The sequence below is a fragment of the Entelurus aequoreus genome, linkage group LG05 (genome assembly GCF_033978785.1).
Source record: "Entelurus aequoreus isolate RoL-2023_Sb linkage group LG05, RoL_Eaeq_v1.1, whole genome shotgun sequence".
In the NCBI taxonomy this organism is placed as follows: domain Eukaryota; kingdom Metazoa; phylum Chordata; class Actinopteri; order Syngnathiformes; family Syngnathidae; genus Entelurus; species Entelurus aequoreus.
Window position 1 is genome coordinate 15,636,982 of NC_084735.1, and position 21,971 is coordinate 15,658,952.

A 21,971-nucleotide genomic window follows, 5' to 3' on the forward strand; every position below is an offset into this window, starting at 1 on the left:
GCTTCTAAAAACTTGTAGCTCATCCTCCTTATATTCAGGATCAAAAACATAAAAGTTCTGGATCATAATTTGTCCCAAAGGATTCAGTATTGTCTCATGAAGTCTGGCATGTTGTTGAAGGAAATAGCAAATGTGATGCATCTGTGTAAATTAATACATAGCCGAATGTTTAAAATGAGGCAAATACATAAATGTTACATGTTATTATGAATGTTACTACATGACATATATACTTAGAGCGTGTAGATAAAACATGTTGCATGTTATTATGAATGTTACTACATGACATATACTTAGAGCGTGTAGATAAAACATGTTACATGTTATTATGAATGTTACTACATGACATATATACTTAGAGCGTGTAGATAAAACATGTTACATGTTATTATGAATGTTACTACATGACATATATACTTAGAGCGTGTAGATAAAACATGTTACATGTTACATGTTATTATGAATGTTACTACATGACATATATACTTAGAGCGTGTAAATAAAACATGTTACATGTTATGAATGTTACTACATGACATATATACTTAGAGCGTGTAGATAAAACATGTTACATGTTATTATGAATGTTACTACATGACATATATACTTACAGCGTGTAGATAAAACATGTTACATGTTATTATGAATGCTACTACATGACATATATACTTAGAGCGTGTAGATAAAACATGTTACATGTTATTATGAATGTTACTACATGACATATATACTTAGAGCGTGTAAATAAAACATGTTACATGTTATTATGAATGTTACTACATGACATATATACTTAGAGCGTGTAGATAAAACATGTTACATGTTATTATGAATGTTACTACATGACATATATACTTAGAGCGTGTAGATAAAACATGTTACATGTTATTATTAATGTTACTACATGACATATATACTTAGAGCGTGTAGATAAAACATGTTACATGTTATTATGAATGTTACTACATGACATATATACTTAGACCGTGTAAATAAAACATGTTACATGTTATTATGAATGTTACTACATGACATATATACTTAGAGCGTGTAGATAAAACATGTTACATGTTATTATGAATGTTACTACATGACATATATACTTAGAGCGTGTAGATAAAACATGTTACATGTTATTATTAATGTTACTACATGACATATATACTTAGAGCGTGTAGATAAAACATGTTACATGTTATTATGAATGTTACTACATGACATATATACTTAGAGCGTGTAGATAAAACATGTTACATGTTATTATTAATGTTACTACATGACATATATACTTAGAGCGTGTAGATAAAACATGTTACATGTTATTATGAATGTTACTACATGACATATATACTTAGAGCGTGTAGATAAAACGTTGGAGGTGTTTGGATGTTTTCTAAGAGCGCTTTACAGGCATAATAGAGCAAATCCTATTATCTCCAATGTTAGCTGACTTTTATTTATGAGTTATAATGCATAAAAAAACAAAAACGTTATTATCTTACATAAAGATTGCGAATGATAGGCAAAGTTGAAAAAAATGTGCATTTTTAATACGTTTCAAAGTCATACTTGTGACTTCATACAACATTTTAAGATGTTTTAAGGCCTTGAATTCCAATGACTGGATTTAGGACTTTTTAAGACCCCCAAGATGACTTCACAGGTTTACCTTTGCTTTGCAATAGTTGCTCTTGATGTGACTGATGTACTCCTGGAGGCGCTGAAGATGCTCATCAGTCAGCTCCTCTAAGCCGCTACGGAGGGAGGACATGGTGAGGGGGGGCAGAGAGGGAGCGCGGGTCGAGGGGTTGAGGCTCAGGGAGTCGGACTGAGAGACGCACTGCGAGAGAAGGAAAAGGTCAACTCAAATCCCGTGTCATTTATTTCTACATGGAGAACCAGTGGTTCCGTTTGCAGACATGCTAAATCTCCTACTGCTCACCACGTCTGCTGCTGCTGAATTCCCACACTCAGATTCAAGGGGGCTTCCAAAGTAGAGTCTCCACAGATTGCCGCCATGTTGTTGTTCTTTGGAAGGTTCCGGGCTCGCTCGAGCGTGCCCCTCATCCACCGGGTCGTCGGAACTGCTGCTGTGGTTGGGAAACGTCATGGAGGAGAGACTCATGTTGCATGTCAGCCCTTCCTGGGAGGAAGAAAAGAGGAGAAATATGTTAGACTGCAGCTGACAGCAATGTTTATGTACTACTTCATGTCTGTGACGTTTACATGTGGAATTGAATCCTCATTACTACATTCTGAATCAATGGTGGATTCATTATAAAACATCTACATGTGTTGCAGCGTCAGCTTCCAGACTGCCGTTTAGCGCCTCCAGCTGGGCGTTGTACAGCAGTGCTTTCAGGTCGGCCCCAGTGAAGCCTCCGGTCCGCGACGCCAGCTCCTCCAGGTCCACGTCGGGCGCCATGAGGACACCTGCGCTCAGAACCTTCAGGATGGCCAGGCGGTCTTCCTGTTTGTCAACAGCATCTTCAGGACTGGGGAGAACTTTGACTATGATCAATGGTCATACCCGTCCAGGCAAGGGGCAGTACAGTGACTTGTCCAGGCGTCCGGGTCGCAGCAGAGCCGGGTCGATGAGGTCCGGTCGGCTGGTGGCAGCGAGGACGTAAACGCCTAAAGAAATATATATCTCAATCATGTGAAAAAAATAACAGAATATATGCACCCAGCACCTTTTAGGCCCTCGGCGCCGTCCAGCTGAGTCAGCAGCTGATTGACAACGCGGTCCGTCACGCCCGTGCTGTCATGACCCCTCCTGGGCGCCAGAGAGTCAAACTCGTCAAAGAAGAGAATGCAAGGTTTGGCCGCCTGAGCCCTGCAAATAACAAGCAAACAAAACAGTGTGTAATGCGTGTAGGGAGACCACCACAACGTACCACAGTAGGTATCACTAAAATGTTTCATTACATCAGTGCATATTTTCCAGACTATAAGTTGTTACTTTGAACCCTGCCACTAATAAAACAGTGCGGCTAATTTATGTATTTTTCTTTGTTAACGGCCATAACGTTTTGGATTCAACCAATAGTTTTTATATTTTATCATTTTTATAGTACTTTTTTCCGACGCTTTTAGCCCTGCGGCTAATAAAACAGTGTGGCTAATTTTAGGACTTTTGTTCGCTAACGGCCACAATGTTTTGGATTCAACCAACAGTTTTTATAGCACACCAACAGAAACACTGAAAAGGGTATTGTCAGGTTCAAACACCAAACTATCTATTAAACAAGACAAGAAGCAAGGAATCAGACAGAGACAGGATTCAATTTAGCTCATGAGGAGAGCGTGTGTGGACCTGCACCCTCCGTCAGTGTCACCCCACCGCTCTGAGGAACAAGCTCTACACGCCTCCTCATTTATTTGGGCATTTCCTGATTACATAGCTGCAGCGGCTTCTAAGAGGAGGGGTCATAAACAGCTGCTAAACTGGGTCATAAGCAGTTCAAACAAAAAGGATTGGAGCGTTGTCAGGTTTGCCTCCTCTCTGCTCGTAGATTTCAGGTCCTTCCTGTGGCAGTCCAATAGATCAAAGAAACAGACACCTCTACGGCGCATTCCATCGCACACAGTGGAGGTTTACAAGCCGTCCGCCTTTTTCTTGATAAGATCAAAGACAGCTTTTTAAGCACCAGTGGATCGTAACCACAACCTGAACTCAAAGCAAACAAGTTGTGTGATAACTTATATACAATTATTCTGACAGGTATTATTGTTTGTGCTATGCCGCCATCTTTTGTGCGAGTTCGCTCACTGTACGTGCTGAAGATGAAAAATGTACTTTCGGTTAAACCGGAAGTATTCGTCCATAGCGTTTCTGCTCGAAAGCGTTCTCCATTCATCGCTAAGCAAAGTTTTTAAGTTTTACAATGTAACTAATACAATTCATACTTACAAAACCAATCCATGTGATCCGTGTGATGTCTGTAGGGGTGTTTCCATCCATATTTGTACGTGTAATTGTACTGTAATGGAGCTAGCATCGTTAGCAATAGCGAATATACACATTTACGAGTGTCTGTGTTAGTATTATTAAAAAGGGGTCATATTTTTATTAATTTTTTTTAACTTTCTTGTGGTCCACATAACATTTTGTTTTACAGAACTATTTAAAAGCAGTTTTTTTCTCCCCTTTAAAACAGTTCGTTTTTGAGAGACGGAGTTGTTAGATGCAAAGTTGAAGTTAAAAAGTGGCTTTGGAGCAATCAAAGCTGCTCACACGGTCACTAAGGTGGGCATTATGTTTCACACATCAACCTAATGTGTATTATATTTATCCATGAGACCATTTTTATTGTAAATTGTGAGGTGTGTGTGTTAAAATCATGGTTGTTTTTACAAATGATGACAGATGTGAACAAAAGCATGTATTGTCTTTGTGTGATGATGTAAATGAGGTGTGGTTGTATTGTATATTAAGTATGTGTACATGAAAGGGCATTTTATGACTTTTCTTAATTTAAAAACATGCTATAGTATGTTTTTATTGTCATAATTTTATCGCACGATTTTTGTATCCCTTTAATTTAGGTAGCCAGGGACTGCAGATGGAAATTAGCTATTTAGCTATAATCTGGTACAGAACATATCTGTCTTTGAACTTAATGTTTCTGTGCATTGTCCCTTCAAATAAATACTAAACCAAATTAACCTCTCCTCAGCACGCCACCTCACGCTTACCATGAATTGATTAACGTGGACCCCGACTTAAACAAGTTGAAAAACTTATTGGGGTGTTACCATTTAGTGTTCAATTGTACGGAATATGTACTGTACAATCTACTAATAAAAGTTTCAATCAATCAATCAATCATTCGCCAAGCAGAAATGTATTGTAGTTTATTAGCTTTCTAGCTTTTACTGTGAACCATGGACATCGGTGACCGCCACCAGCCATCTGTTTTGAGTGTTATGTCGTTTAGAATGTAAAGATTATTTCATAGCGAGACCAGTTTGTTGTCAGCAACGTGAAAGGAGGCGGTGTAGGTGGATGAAAGCGAGGAACGAAACCACGATGACATACAGGTCTGGAACTATACGCTGACTTCTACAAAGTCTGGAACTTTCTAATGCTAAATTCTGGACATATACCTGTACATGTGTATTTTGACAATAAAAGTATTTTCTATTCTATATCATGTAAATAACTCCGCTGCTCAGCTGCTTCCAGTTGTAAACAACAGAGGCTAAAGGCTATCAGCTGCGCTACGTGCAATATTGCAATCGTAATTAACGGATGATATAACTTACTCGTCCATTGCCAAACACAGTAGGCACTGATCAAAATAAAACTAGTTTTTAGGAAAATCATTCTTTATTTTGCCAGAGGACGGTGACACAGTTGTCTTAAATTATAAGGGGAACAAATGGAGCTAATATTGCTAAAGTATCTTTAACACATTTCTAACCTACAGTTATTTACCGTTTCATTGTCTCTTCCATTGCCATTAAAAGTAGTTTATTGGAAAATCCATCTTTATATTAGTGCAGGTTTCTGAAGCAGGACTCTTTGAAGTGCTTTGCACACAGAGAATTTTTTCCGTCCCGAATCAGAAAAGTTAAAAAAGTAAGGCAATTTCTTACTTCAGATGAGACAGAACGTTTGTGTCGTGACTTGTGCCGGTTAAAATAAACAACAAAGCATTTTTGGTTTTCTTTCGTACCACGGGCATTTTGTCGTTTGGACTACACATGCTCGAACATTAAATAAAATGGCAGACTCACAAAAAGACCATTGGGTAAGCTTTTACAATACATAGAGATATCCGCAGACGTCACAGGTCTGAAAAACGTGACATGACTGACAAATTCAAAACGGACCGTTTGTTGGAAGTAGAAAGGATAGCAAGATTGTTTTATAAATATATCTGCAATTTCTCCACGGTTTGATGTCACATTTTCAGGACTTATGCAGATCCCAAATACACTCAATCAGGTTAGAAAAGTTGGTTTTGCATAATAGGATCCCTTTAACTTACAATGGCATTATTTCTGTATTGTTTCAGTAAGTGGAGTTATTGAGTCTGTTTAGCTGATTGGAGAGCTAGCTTCCGTAGCTAGTGGGTCCATGACGATGACTTCTGTTTTGTCCGATCAGCCGTTTTACTGCCATGTCACAGACACTGTTTGGAAACAATTAAGGTATGTAAATAAACATTTACAAAATCGTTTGTAACGGTATATATCTGTGGCTTATGGTTCGGCGCGGACTGTAAACATATTTATTTATTCTAAAATTTGGAGGGTGCGGCTTGAATACCAGTGCGCTCTACTACCTTGAAAATACGGTAATTTCTTTACCTAGTGGGGAACAATTTAATTGCAATTAATTACATAACTGCCATTGCATTTTATTGTTACTGTAAACGCTCTAATTAAAACAGAGTGTTGAGGGCATAATTGGAGAGAGGCTGTTTTTTCCAAAACGTGAAAAGACATTAGGTTAAATAACAAGTCACAGCAGCAACACAGGCAATGTTGTCATCACACTAAAGAGCTAAGTGCTCAACAACAAGTAACATTTTGACGCAAAGCTGTTAAATGCTGACCACTAATCATATTTCAAATGCAGCTGCTGTCATTTTGTAAAGTTAGGAGGTGGCTTACAGCCATTGCCCTAAATGCCAATGTTGTTTTTTTACCAGTGCTAATTAGTAGGAGTGTTTCAATACAACTTTTTTTTTTTTTACTTCAGATACAGATACTGGAGCCCTGAGTTTAAAGGCCTACTGAAATGAATTTTTTTTATTTAAACGGGGATAGCAGATCTATTCTATGTGTCATACTTGATCATTTCGCGATATTGCCATATTTTTGCTGAAAGGATTTAGTATAGAACAACGACGATAAAGATTGCAACTTTTGGTATCTGATAAAAAAAAGGCTTGCACCTACCGGAAGTAGCGTGACGTAGTCAGTTGAACATATACGCAAAGTTCCCTATTGTTTACAATGATGGCCGCATGAAGTGAGAGAGATTCGGACCGAGAAAGCGACAATTTCCCCATTAATTTGAGCGAGGATGAAAGATTTGTGGATGAGTAAAGTGCAAGTGAAGGACTAGTGGGGAGTTGAAGCTATTCAGATAGGGAAGATGCTGTGAGAGCCGGGGGTGACCTGATATTCAGCTGGGAATGACTACAACAGTAAATAAACACAAGACATATATATACTCTATTAGCCACAACACAACCAGGCTTATATTTAATATGCCACAAATTAATCCTGCATAAAAACACCTGCGTGTTTGTTATGCTAGCTCCTAGCTCCTCTGCTAGCTCCTAGCTCCATAGAACACGCCAATACAATTCAAACACCTGATCAACACACACAATCACTCAGCCCAAAAGACCGTTTACCTAACCCAAGGTTCATAAAGCTTATATATTTTTAAAAAGTTACGTACGTGACGCGCACATACGGTCAAGTTATCGAATGTTTAGCAGCCAAGGCTGCATACTCACGGTACCTGATATTCAGCTGGGAATGACTACAACAGTAAATAAACACAAGACATATATATACTCTATTAGCCACAACACAACCAGGCTTATATTTAATATGCCACAAATTAATCCTGCATAATAACACCTGCGTGTTTGTTATGCTAGCTCCTAGCTCCTCTGCTAGCTCCTAGCTCCATAGAACACGCCAATACAATTCAAACACCTGATCAACACACACAATCACTCAGCCCAAAAGACCGTTCACCTAACCCAAGGTTCATAAAGCTTATATATTTTTAAAAAGTTACGTACGTGACGCGCACGTACGGTACGGTACATGTTATGCTAGCTCCTAGCTCCTCTGCTAGCTCCTAGCTCCATAGAACACGCCAATACAATTCAAACACCTGATCAACACACACAATCACTCAGCCCAAAAGACCGTTCACCTAACCCAAGGTTCATAAAGCTTATATATTTTAAAAAAGTTACGTACATACGCAAAAAAAAGCCAAAGCTGCCTACTCACAGTAGCACGTCTGCGTCTTTGTCATCCAAATCAAAGTAATCCTGGTAAGAGTCTGTGTTGTCCCAGTTCTCTACAGGCGTCTGTGTATCCAAGTCAAAAGTCCTCCTGGTTAGAGTCTCTCTTATCCGAGTTCTTCCATCTTGACTGCATCTTTCGGGAATGTAAACAAAGAAGCGCCGGCTGTGTACTGTTGTGGCTGACTACGTTCGAAAAATACGTCCATTTCGCACCGACAACTTTCTTCTTTGCTTGCTCGGCTTCCTTCTCCATAATGCAATGAACATGATTGAAACAGATTCACGAACACAGATGTCCAGAATACTGTGGAATTATGAAATGTAAACAGAGCTTTTTCGTATTGGCTTCAATGTGGAAGGCATACCCGTGTTCGCCGGTCTACGTCACGCGCATACGTCATCCTCAGAGGCGTTTCGAACCGGAAGTTTAGCGGCAAATTTAAAATGTCACTTTATAAGTTAACCCGGCCGTATTGGCATGTGTTATAATGTTAATATTTCATCATTGATATATAAACTATCAGACTGCGTGGTCGGTAGTAGTGGGTTTCAGTAGGCCTTTAAGCCACTATACCGATATTGAGTCGATACAATATCAGCAGGACTCATACATACTTGTAGTAGTTAGTAATGTGGAATGTTAGAAAAAGTTTGATCAAGTGAAATTAGTCAAACAGAGAACAATGGAATGTATGAAAAACACTAACCTATTTATTATTTACCGTCTGGAATGGACTTATGTTGTCTTTAAGTTGAAGTGGAGTGGTAATTATTTTTGGCGACACCTTCACAATAAATCATGAAGTTAAGCTCATGAAGCAGTAAGTTAAATGATGCAGACACATTTGTTACTGGATACTTTGTAATACACTTCTTGCCCTGCAGACACTATATATGTGTAAGTAATATGCAACTATTATGATTTGATACTTGTTAATATTGACAAATATGCAAATTCACATATACTCACACACATACATACAGACATACATAGGTACCTACGCTCCCACATACATATACAAATAAATACAGTACATATTTACACACTCAAAGTTCGTACATCCACACGCACATTCATTATACAAACATACTGTATACACATACTGTACATATACATTCACTGTAAAAACATACATATACACATACTGTACATATACATTCACTGTACAAACACACACATACTACACATACATTCACTGTACAAACACACACATACATATACTGTACATATACATTCACTGTACAAACACACATTTACACATACTGTACATATACATTCACTGTTCAAACACACATACTGTATACACATACTATACATATACATTCGCTGTACACACATATACACATACTGTACATATACATTCACTGTACAAGCACACATACACATACTGTACATATACAAGTACATATGCACACATACACTCATGCACATAATCACGTTTCATCAAACATATATTAACGTTGTTGCCCTAGGGTAAACTGGGTATAACACATGGCACACTGACAAAGCTTAACCTATTGTTACTATAACAATCTACAAGGTTAAGGTTGCTTCTCTTTCTTCCCCTCCATTTTTCTGCATTCTTTCGTATCTCAAGTTATCATTACGTATATGTATTGTTGCATTTGAACAATTGTATTGTTGATAATAAAGGTAAAGTACTGGTATTGTTTATTATCAATAGCACTATTTCTATTGGTATTCATATTGCTCCATTTTTAGTGTAATAATGCTCATTGTCATTTCTGTATTTTTTTTTTTTTTTTAATTTTCGCTAACTGCTTATTTGCTATTACTTTTACCATCATATTTGTACATGTCGTATTTGCTGATGTTGCTCTGTTGTTGTTGTTGTTGTGTTTGCTGTTGTTGTTTTTGTCTCTCTGTCTAATCCCCCTCTTGTCCCCACAATTCCCCCCTCTGTCTTCCTTTTTCTCTCTTTCTATCCCCTCCTGCTCCGGCCCGGCTGCACCAAATGATAATATAAATACATTTAATAAAGTCAAAATACAAGTAAGGCAACAAGAGAAGTATCCTACACTTCTCTTTTGTAAAGTAAATCTGAACAGCCGATATGGGCATCTACATCTGCTATATGATTTGCCCGAGAAGCTGGGCAGGACATTATAAAAAAAAATAAAAATAAAAAAAAAAAAATATTGACAAATGTGCGGTTTTACATTGCAATATTGTTTGATTATTATTACGCATGTCTAGCTAGTGTGCTATTGTGTGCTTAGCTGTTGTGTAGCAGCCTATAGCCAAACATGTTTATCTTTTTGTAAAATAGAAGAAAAGACCAACCTTGTGTGCTTATTGGAAGACATTTAGATGTGAACTGGCTGTCCATCTCTGCCCAAGTAAACACGCTGCAGGACTGCTTGTATCGCACATGATATCACACATTTTACATGCAAGTAAATATCATCCCCAGACTAGTTGTTTTTTTTTGCCAATATCAGACCAAGGACACCCCTACTAATAAGACATCTGTCTGTGGTTAATTGGCATGTTTAAGACAATACACTGTCCATTCATGCATGTTCCATACTGTTTATCCTCATTAGGGTATCCTTGCTGGGGACAGCGGGATCATTTTCGGGGACAATACAGTAAATCCCCGAAAATAGTAACAAAAAAAAAAAACATCGTCAGGAATGTACGGCATACAAAGTTTTTTTCCAATCTCACCTCTGAAAGACATCCCGGACCCCCTGCTCACTCGCTCCGATGTACTTGCTCAGGAGTTCTGGTCCCTGAGGGAGACAAACGCGTTTACTCGATTGAAAACACACTGAGGGTCTTCCAAGCCCACCTTGATGGCGATGAAGTTCATGCCGCTGTCTTTGGCCACGGCTCGGGCCAGCAGGGTTTTGCCGGTGCCTGGCGCGCCATAGAGGAGGATGCCTGAGCGATGGCGAATAGGGAGGTTGGCGAACAGGACGGGATACTGCAAGAAAACAGCCGCAACTATTACCTCCTCCAAGGACAAAATTAATACAACCTAGATTAAAACGTTACGTAAAATCTAGAATGTGCAATTAAGGGAGAAATTGCGTGTGAATGCTGAGATGCGCAAGCAGTTCGAATGCATCAAGTCCCAAGTCATATGACTAAGAGGCTTAAACATGTAAACTAGCATGTTGGCATGTATCAAGTATAGGGATGTATTCCGTTAGGATTTTATTGATATCAATATCACTTATCGATACCGGTATTCTTATCGTTACTATATGGTAATTTGTGTAAATAAAGATTTTTATTTGCATTTTTATCAGCACAAGAGGTTGTGCACCGGCAACATCAGGAAGAAACATTTCACAGCAGGGAAGTATTTTATTAACACCTGTTTTTAGGTCTAAAACAAGTCAACTATGCAAGGTGCAATTAGGGCTGGGCGATATATCGATATGCTCGATATATCGCGGGTTTGTCTCGATATAGAAAATGACTATATGGTGATATTGGAGTATACGTTCTCACGCAGTTGCTTTTAGCTGCGGGCATTACACTACAGGCGTTTCTCACTCTTTCTTGTCTCTCCTTCTCACAGAGACATAAAACAAGCGCACCTTCTTACATACGTCACATACGTATACGCCCTCGCGGAGCAGAGAGGTAGCGGCATGGGTAACGTTAGCTGTGGTGCGAGTGGTAATACGAGAGAAAGAAGGTGCAAATCTAGTAACAAATGAAGGAAGAATTAATTCCCAAGAAAAACAGCAGGGGGTCCATCGTCTGGCGGTGGTTTGGCTTCAAGCGGGAAGATGTTGAACAGACAACCGTAATTTGTCAAGTGTGGGGGAAAAGCGTTGCTACAAAAAGTAGCATTACTGCTAATATGTAGCATCATTTGAAAAGTCACCCGCTAGAGAATGAAGAGTGCTTGAAACTCCGCATGTCAACATCTCCATTCGGTGCCACACCAACAAAATGCTGAGGCAACCATTTCCACATCAACACCGTATGAAAAAAATAGTCATCAACAGAAGGAAATAACGTCTGCAGGAACCTACCACATAGTGAAGGACATACACTATTTGATTTCCTATTATGCAGCTCATTTTTATTTGACACTTATTGAAATATCTTGTGTGACATCATGCACAAAAGTGCACTTTATTTGTTTTTAAACTATTGTAGTGGCGTTCTGTATAAAAAGTGCACTTTAATTTAGTGTTGTTTTGATATGTCATCTTAGTGACATCATGCACAAAAGTGCACTCATAGCTTGTTTTAAAATGTCTCTGACAATCTTGCACTTTCTGTTTTAGAAATGACATGAATGTTTGTGCCACTGCTTAATAACTCTTTAATAAATACACTTTTGCTAAATTGACTTAGTTGTGATTTCCCTCTCTGCATGAAAGTTTAAAATGAGCATATATTAATGCAGTATGAAGAAGAATGTTTTAATGTAGACACATAGAATCATCATACTGCTGTGATTATATGCATCAAGTGTTCATTCAAGGCTAAGGCAAAATATCGAGATATATATCGTGTATCGTGACATGGCCTAAAAATATTGAGATATTAAAAAAAGGCCATATCGCCCAGCCTTAGGTGCAATGCAGCATTGTAATCATCTTGTAAAGACCACACAGATCCATCACTGTGTTTCCATTCATTACAATTACACCGCGTATATCTATCTATCCATTTTCTACCGCCTTTCCCTATAATAACATTTAAAATATTAATAATTAAGTAAAATAATAATAATGTATGGTATTTGTGTTCATTCATGGAACTTTTACATGATGCATCAAATATACAAAATAAATCAATACAATCAATTAGCATTTTGGAGCATTTTGTAACAATAGGAATTGTTATTCTTGTTTATGTTACACACGGACCTATTTGAGCGATGGACCGAAATCCAGCGTTGACAGCCACCGACGTATTTGTGTCTGTGTCGTGTGTGTATCGTGTGTGCTTGGAGGACGGTGGAGTTGATGAAGCACGCCGTAGTGGCGGTCGTATGTTAAATGGCGTTCACTTCAAACTGACACACACTCACCCGTGACTTTGGGGACGAGGAGAAAATATTGCTGTGTGACAAACTTTTGTGTTAGGTTACTTCAAAATTTGAGATTGTTCCAATATCCCACTCATGTAGTGGCGGCACTTGAACTGAATGTTACAGTGACATAATGACGTTCAGCTGGATAAAAAAAAAAATCGATCATCAGTATCAATAGTCCACAATCTTAACGGCCTTTCTGGATCGACCCAATTAGGAACCGGTACCAAGTACAAGTACCAAGTTATATGACTGAGGTGTTTGGCTTAAAAAAGTAGCACGCTAATGTTAGTGTGCTAGACAGCTAACGTTAGCATGCTAACAGTTAACATGAGTCAAGTACCAAGTTAGACGACTTAGGTGTTCGGCTGTAAAATTGGCTAAAAAAGTTAGCATGTGTCAAATACCAAGTCGTATGATTCTGAGGTGTTTGGCTGCAAATTGGCTAAAAAAGCTGTCACGCTAATGTTGGCATGCAAACAGCATGTGTCAAGTACCAAGTTATATTGAGTTTGAGGCGTTTGGCTCTAAATTTAACTTAAAAAGTTAGCAAGCTATTGCTAGTAATGCTGCCTCAGGCCGAGCTAATCAGTGGCCACTGATTGTTTTGGTCTCGACGCGTGGCTAATACTACTGTTGTATTGGAATTTTTCGTTCGTTTAGTCATTTTTATGCTTGAAATGCTTCGTTCAGGTCAAAATGACATACAATATGCTTTGTTAACGATAACACAAAGCTCAGATATGGATGTTGTGTTCAGATAGTATAGCATTTATTGATTGAGCTCAATGTTCCCTCTAATTTTTCATGTGTGTGAGCAAACGCACAAACTCGCTGAGCATTCAGTGGAGCACATGTGAGCAACATCACACGTGCACACTGTGGCCACATCAGCGTCACACCTGTCCCAAACCTGACATCATAACAATTTAAATGTTTTATTAAAATACTTTTCTGATATAAGTGATTTTGCCCCCTTACAATGACAATAACAAAAAAACATGTTTTTCATGACCTATGTGCTAGTATTGTATGTCTGGCTGCAGGTCCTGCCTTTAAAAAGAAATTGTAATGTGTTTATTTCGTTTAGAGTTCAGATGGGATTTTTGATTTTCTGCGCGGCATTAATTTGCTGTGCGCAGAGGACGCGGGAGCAGTGCGCAACTTGAGCTATATTGTATTGGTTTTAGTATCTAATGCTGTGATTCTCAAATAGTGGTACACAGGCTCCATCTAGTGGTATGCCAAAGAATCACTTAATGAAATATTCAACACACGTGTAATGTTACAATGGCCCAAACTATTAAATATACTTGTTTAATAAATATTTAAGCCTACTATACTACTGTATTTTAATGTTGGTCATTATAGTGGTACTTGGGAGAGCCAAGTGTTTTTTTTTTTGCAGTGGTCATTGGTGAAAAAAAGTTTGAGAACCACTGATCTAATGTACAAAATGTTTCAAAGTGGCCCCCGCATCCTGCGATTTTTATCTATGCGGCCCTTGCTGGACAACCCTGCCTTAGGTTCTAGAACGGGGGACAGCAACCCGCGGCTCTTTAGTGCCGCCCTAGTGGCTCCCTGGAGCATTTTTTAAAAAAGGATTGAAAATGGAAAAAGATGGGGATAAATATTTTTTTTGTTTTAGTATGTTTTTTGTTTGAGGACAAACATGACACGAACCTTCCCAATTGTTAGAAAGCCCACTGTTTAATATGTTTGTGTGTGTGTGCTTCACTGATGAGTATTTGGTGAACATCTTTTTGTCCTACTAATTTCGGCAGTTCTTGAACTCACCATAGTGTGGACTGTGACTCAACAGTTTGTTTACATGTAAAATCTTCCACTCTTTCTTTGTCCACCAAAAGTGCGCTTTGTTGATGTTATTGACTTGTTGGAGTGCTAATCAGGCATATTTGGTCAGTGCCTGACTGCAAGCTAATCAATGCTAACATGCTATTTAGGCTAGCTGTATCAGAATCAGAATCACTTTATTAATGTACATATTGCATTATTATGTTTCATTTGTAGGTATATTTGAGCTCATTTAATATCCTTTACTTGTATCTCTTTGTATATAATTTAGTTTTCCATGCCTCATGACACATTACCTACCAGTTGTTTGTGTGCCATGTTGTTCCAGACCACAGCAAACATTACCTAGCTTGCCAAAGATTGTAATAAATCTATTAAAAGAAGACAGTCTGCCGTTTCCTTTAACTTGGACACACACATCTATACCTTTGGTGATTAAAAGACAGCCATTTCCAGGAGTTATCTCACCTTCTGTGAAGCATCTGATTTACTAATGTAGGTTGACCATATTGTAAAATCCCAAAAAGAGGACACATATATGCGTGCCAAGGCGGGCAGCATGCCAAGGCTGGGACTAGGTGAAAATTTGCCAATGATACTCGAACTTGCTTTATAAATAATATATTTATTTAAATAAAGCATTTTTTCTCCTCTGTTGACAGCAGTGTTGGCGCTAGGAATTTTCAAAATGGGGTCCCACAGTAAATTTTTGGGGTCCCACTTTTTTGTAAGCGTTTTGAAAAAAAATTATAAACGTATGCATTATCCTGTTATATCTCACATTCTATATTGTGTTTTGGAAAAAGGTTGTCACAAACGTTACTTAATTCATTAAAAAGAAAACAAATGTGTATACATATATAAATGTATTCAGTTATAAACATTCATTCACTTTCTTCTTTCCTTCATGGATCTAAACTTTACCGCTGCTGGTAGTTTTTTCTATGTTTTTATTTAATAAGTTGTAGGTGTATTTATTTCAGTATAAAAGTGTAAAAAGCGTTTTGCTTGGGTCATGAAATGATGATAATGGTGTGCCAGGGCATACATACATTTTATATTTAACGCTTAAATCTCTGGAGTCTATTCCTCATTCCTCAGTTGTTTTTTTGTTTTCCGCCCTTTTTTGTCAAACCAAACTATGTTTTTAATGGCAAACACACAAAATATGCAAAATCTTCCACCAAAAATATTTTTCAAAGTGGATTGATTGATTGATTGAGACTTTTATTAGTAGGTTGCACAGTGAAGTACATATTCCGTACAATTGACCACTAAATGGTAACACCCGAATAAGTTTTTCAACTTGTTTAAGTCGGGGTCCACTTAAATTGATTCATGTTACAGATATATACTATTAGATATATGCTATCATCATAATAATGGAATATTTGATGTGAAGTAATCGGAACCTTGGATAGGTCAACAATTCATAATAACATTGATTTTGATTCAATATTATGTTTTGAGCAATGACAGTTTGAAAGAAAAAAAAACAGCTTTGTTTTATTAGTCAACATTGCAACTGTTTCTAGATTACATTTCACCTTTAAGCTTTTTTATTTCACTTTTGTTATGTTTTTGTTTATTTCAATAGTATTTTTAGAATGTGCCGTGGGCCTTTAAAACATTAGCTGTGGGTCGCAAATGGCCTCCGGGGCACACTTTTGACACCCCTGCTATACATAATAAAACATTTTATCTGATAAGTCTATCGATAAAAAGCAGAGCCTGGCGACGCATGCGCGTTTATCATAACTCTCTCGCTTTCTCTGTCTCTGCCCCTCCCTCGAGAATGCTGCTGCGTGCGCACACCTTCACAATTTGTTTTGTTTTCAACCCCTTCTTAACCCTAAACGTACCGTATTTTTCGGACTATAAGTCGCAGTTTTTTTTCATAGTTTGGCCAGGAGTGCTACTTATACTCAGGAGCGACTTATGTGTGAAATTATTAACACATTACCGTAAAATATCAAATAATATTATTTAGCTCATTCACGTAAGAGACTAGACGTATAAGATTTCATGGGATTTAGCGATTAGGAGTGACAGATTGTTTGGTAAACGTATAGCATGTTCTATATGTTATAGTTATTTGAATGACTCTTACCATAATATGTTACGTTAACATACCAGGCACCTTCTCAGTTGGTTATTTATGCCTCATATAACGTACACTTATTCAGCCTGTTGTTCACTATTCTTTATTTATTTTAAATTGCCTTTCAAATGTCTATTCTTGGTGTTGGCTTTTATCAAATAAATTTCCCCAAAAAATGCGACTTATACTCCAGTGCGACTTATATATGTTTTTTTCCTTCTTTATTATGCATTTTCGGCCAGTGCGACTTATACTCCGGAGCGACTTATACTTCGAAAAATACGGTACATTGAAAATACACGCAACCCTAACTCAAAATGCCGGCCATTTGAGGCATATAAGAAACTTCGCCCGGACAGCCCCGCAAAAGAGGACATGTCCGGGGAAAAGAGGACGTATGGTCAGTCTAACTAATGGTTTCTAATATTGTAAAAATGTGTGGAATAAATATTACATTTCAACATTTCTGTCAACGAAGATTTGCTTCAGCCTGCGACACATAGTCATTTTGATAGTAGGCTAATATAGACACTTACGTCAAGTGTTGTCTTCATTATAACACTTACTGTATATACGGCTTTTAATTTTTTGCGGCTCCAGACAGATTTGTTTTTTGTATTTTTGGTCCAACATGGCTCTTTCAACGTTTTGGGTTGCCGACCCCTGTTCTAGAAGGATAGGGATATGCGTACCTTTGCAGGTAACATGATGGTGTCCATGAGCTGCTGTCGCACCTCCGTCAGTCCTCCCACCCCATCCAGCCCGGGCCCACTAGGAGTATGGAGGTCCACTCCCCAGAGGGAGGGAGGTGTGAAGCCCTCAAGAGCCTGCTCAAAGTCCTGCAGGGACAAACACACCCCTGGAACACACACAAGAAAGTCAGGAGTGACTCATGACAACAACAAAAAGTGATGTTTGTTACCGGCGTGATGGCGTCCGCCTCGCGCAGTGTTGGCATGGACAGCTCTCTCCAACAGCACCGCCACATCCTGAGGAAGGTATCCCTCCATCTTCTTGGCCACAGCCTCCAGGTCAAAGGTCACAGAGCTTTGAGGACACCTTGTTTGGATCAGACGACGCAAAATGTCCGCTCTCTGAGCCTGCATGCGCGCGCATACACACACACACACACACAAGCTATTATAGTGTGTCTGTGTGACGATAGATAGAGATAGATTACAGTAGACTAGAGTCCAACCTGGTCAGGTGGTTGTATGTGTGTGAATCCCTGGAAGAAGTGTGTTCCTTCCACGCAGGTGAGTTTGTTGTGTAAGGATTGCTGACTCAGGCTGGTGACGATCAAACACGTCAGACTGTTGTCGTCTACTAGTTGGTCCACGATGTCCATTAAACCTGCAAACACGCACTCCATAACACGGCTGTCCAAACTTTTCCACCGGAAAAATAGTCGCCATTCTTTAGTGATGAAAGTACTTTCAGATTGCAGGTGATCTTTCAGGATACTTTCAGATTCCAGGCAATCCAGTATTGATGGTGTGTCAGTGCATTGAAGCACATGTCATCAAAAAGTCTCCAACAATTCCGAAATCACAAAAATTATCCGGCGGTTTGATGTTTATCTTTCTCATAAACCTGAAGATGTTGCTCTGCTGGATGGATCTCAACTTATTTTCAAGATTTTTCATGGATTGTTGGAGCTGTGTGACCAACTGTATAAAAACTTTGTTTTCATATGGCAAACAAAAACGCAATATTTTCCCCAAAAAATTGTGTAAGGCAATTTTTTTATAAGTAATTGGAGCCTTGAATATGTCAATAATTCATAACATGAATTTTTATGCACTATTATTTTTTGAGCAATGACTGTTATAAAAAAAAAACAGCCTGCATGGCAGCTTTGTGTTATTGGAGTCAACATTGCATTTTTTTACATTTCACCTGTTTGCTGTTTTATTCCACTGTTTTTTTTTGTTTTTTTTAATAGTAGCTTTGGAAATTTCCGCTCTATAACCTTAGAACAGTGGTTCTTAACCTGGGTTCGATTGAACCCTAGGGGTACTGTGAGTCGGGCTCAGGGGTTCGGCTGAGGTCAAGACACACCCGACTCATCGTGTAAATAAAAACTTCTCCCTATCGGCGTATTACGGATACGGCAACAGCAGAAGTCAGACTGATTTGCAGGTGTGTAATTTGTTGTGAGTTTATGCACTGTGTTGGTTTTGTTGTTTGAACAAGGTGATGTTCAGGCACGGTTCATTTTGTGCACCAGTAATAAAACATGGTACCACTTTAGTATGGGGAATATATTCACCATTAATTAGTTGCTTATTAACATGCAAATCACTAACATATTGGCTCTTAACTAGTCATTATTAAGTACTTATTAATGCCTTATTCGGCATGGCCTTATTATAACCCTAACCCTCTAACCATGGCCCTAACCCTCTAACCCTAATCAAATAACTCTAAATTAAGTCTTAGTTACTTAGAATATGTTCCCCTAGTGTCCAAAAAACTCTAAATAAGTATTTGTTACTTAGAATATGTTCCCCATACTAAAGTGTTACCAAAAACATATAACTTTGTCTTGAATTTGAAAAAAAAAAACATTTTATTTTTCACTAAAAAAGGGTTCGGTGAATGCGCATGTGAAACTGGTGGGGTTCGGTACCTCCAACAAGGTTAAGAACCACTGCCTTAGACTGTACTAAAAAATGTGTGAGCGTGTATGTGTTGGGTACTTTGTGCGATGTGCAGGTGAAGCAGCGCCTCTGGGCCTTGATCGTGCTCGGGCGTAGAGGGCGCCGGCGTGACGTGATCCAGGTCATCCAGTAGGACCACGGAGGGCTGCTGCCATTGTGCATGCCTGAAAACGTCCTGCAGCGTCTGTCGCACCGTCTCCGCCCTTTTTCCTGAAATAAGACAAAAACAAAACAAAACACACACACGTTGGTATCATCACCATAAAATTATGACACAAGGCAAGTTTGTCGCGTAAGTTCTCCACCTTGCAACGTTTTACACTCCAACACTTCCACGTGTGCATCCAGCTCATCCGCTGCTCTCCTGCAGAGGGCGCGAGAGAGTGCGCTCTTTCCACTGCCCTGATAAACAACAATGCACATCTTGATGAAGTTAACAGTGTTTCCCATACAGCATATAATGGTGAAGGTCCGCCACAGATACATATGTGGGGTCATAGTTTGATTACAGTCGTTCATTAACAAAGATTTCTTTTACAACTCTGTACAGTACGATAGAGGGCTGCATTAGAATAATATACAATAATCTACTTTAAAAAATATTTGGCTTCATGCAGACAGAACGTTTGTCTATATTGTGCTCTTAAACTGAAGAAATAACCAATAAAAACTATAAAGTGAGGGTATTCTTCAAATTTTCCTGGACAATATATTTTTCTACAAATTATTGCTGATAAACGATGATATTGTCAGCATTATTTTGTGACCAAAGTAAGCACAAATATATAATAATGCAAGTAACCATTAAAAAGGATGTAAACCTGTATTTGTCATTACTGTGGAATTGTTTACCATTGTACTGTAATTGGAAGCTGAATAATTTTAAGTTATCCTAAATAAATTAACCAAAAAATAAAATGGACCCTGATTTCTGTAAGGAAAAAATTAACTTAAATGAATGTTGAACATCCTGAGGTGGAAAAAATTTTTGGTTGCCATCACGGCATTCTTTCGTCCGTGTTGATGGGCTTATATTGCCAGTCTGGTTTAAAGCTATAATATTCCCACAACGGGACATTTGTCTTTGTAATCCTATTGTTTCCTCTAAATTTTTGTTACTTTGCGGAACTTCTCACTAGCAAGTAGAGGCGATGTCAGTGAATCCTGTGTGTGTAAGCCAGGGGTGCCGCTCTCCAAGACAAAGATTCAGTTAATTCTACTGATAAATAAATGCGCTCAGGTGCTGAGAGCGATGCAGAGTGAGACCTCTTTTTCCCAGTTTGAAGCAAGAGACGAAGAAAACAGGCACCAATTTATCGAGGCCGGCAAAGTATTTTACTTGAAGTGAATTATATTTATATAGCGCTTTTCTCTAGTGACTCAAAGCGCTTTACATTGTGAAACCCAATATCTAAGATCCATTTTTAAACCAGTGTGGGTGGCACTGGGAGCAGGTGGGTAAAGTGTCTTGCCCACGGACACAACAGCAGTGACTAGGATGGCAGAAGCGGGGATCGAACCTGGAACCCTCAACCGTCCCAAGACTTTGTCTTGTCTTGACTTTCTTGTTGCCTCTTTTTGCACTGCTCTCCAAATCTAAACATTGGAACTATTCAACTGGCCTCAACGAAATTGACAAGATCTTGGGTTTGGGGGAACTTGCTTGTCATGACGAAGCAGTTGTTGCTGGACACAGGACGGACTCTTGGGAGAAGAAGGAGTGCCGCGTGCCTGGCGACCCGTCCAGTCGAGGACGTGAAGATATCCACCTATTCGGAATTATGACAACAGGACATCTGCTGATTGGAGTAAGCGTTGCTCTGGTTTGTCGACAAATTGGAAGTTGCTGGCAGTCTTCAAAGTACCCCAAAGCTGCCACAAATGATTGGAGGATGCGGGAAGAACTGTGGACACTCTTGTGATTTAGATAGCATCGGGCTGTCTGCGCCGCAGGAGTTTTGTGAAAAGCAAATTTTACTTTCACTCGCATACAAAACATTCGAACTTGGATTGTTTCCATGGCTTCGAGACTCTCCCGAAGGACAGTGCGGTGAAGACACAACAAACTCCCTTCTTGTCTCTCATGGACACACACCTGTTGTTGTTGACTTTGGACTAGCGACTGCACGACACCAAGGCCGCGGAATAGAGACACGCGGCAGGCTTACACACACACATACCCCATCCCACATCCAACGCCCTTGATGCAAATCCCTTAGGGGTGATGGACGAATGGGCAGCGCCTGAAGAGCTGCAGCCTGCCACCGTGGCCCCCACCTTCCCCTCTGTTGCTAGATATCTCGAGATGTATGTTGTAATATGTATATGTATATGTATATGTATATGTATATGT

At 38.9% G+C, this 21,971-nt stretch overlaps 1 protein-coding gene across 6 annotated transcripts in view; it reads right to left on the minus strand.

Annotated features, from left to right (window-relative positions):
- Nucleotides 1-21,971, minus strand: part of pex1 (peroxisomal biogenesis factor 1) — a 78,301-nt gene that overhangs the window by 9,814 nt on the left and 46,516 nt on the right. For all 6 annotated transcript variants that reach the window (XM_062047212.1, XM_062047213.1, XM_062047211.1 and 3 more), the window contains 12 exons: nt 19,924-20,020; nt 19,658-19,828; nt 18,154-18,308; nt 17,878-18,055; nt 17,648-17,814; nt 10,826-10,960; nt 10,702-10,766; nt 2,694-2,836; nt 2,531-2,634; nt 2,291-2,470; nt 1,943-2,143; nt 1,670-1,840 (listed from right to left, as the gene is read on the minus strand). In XM_062047212.1, the coding sequence (XP_061903196.1) occupies nt 1,670-1,840; nt 1,943-2,143; nt 2,291-2,470; nt 2,531-2,634; nt 2,694-2,836; nt 10,702-10,766; nt 10,826-10,960; nt 17,648-17,814; nt 17,878-18,055; nt 18,154-18,308; nt 19,658-19,828; nt 19,924-20,020 (1,767 nt within the window). The remainder of the gene's footprint in view (nt 1-1,669; nt 1,841-1,942; nt 2,144-2,290; nt 2,471-2,530; nt 2,635-2,693; nt 2,837-10,701; nt 10,767-10,825; nt 10,961-17,647; nt 17,815-17,877; nt 18,056-18,153; nt 18,309-19,657; nt 19,829-19,923; nt 20,021-21,971) is intronic.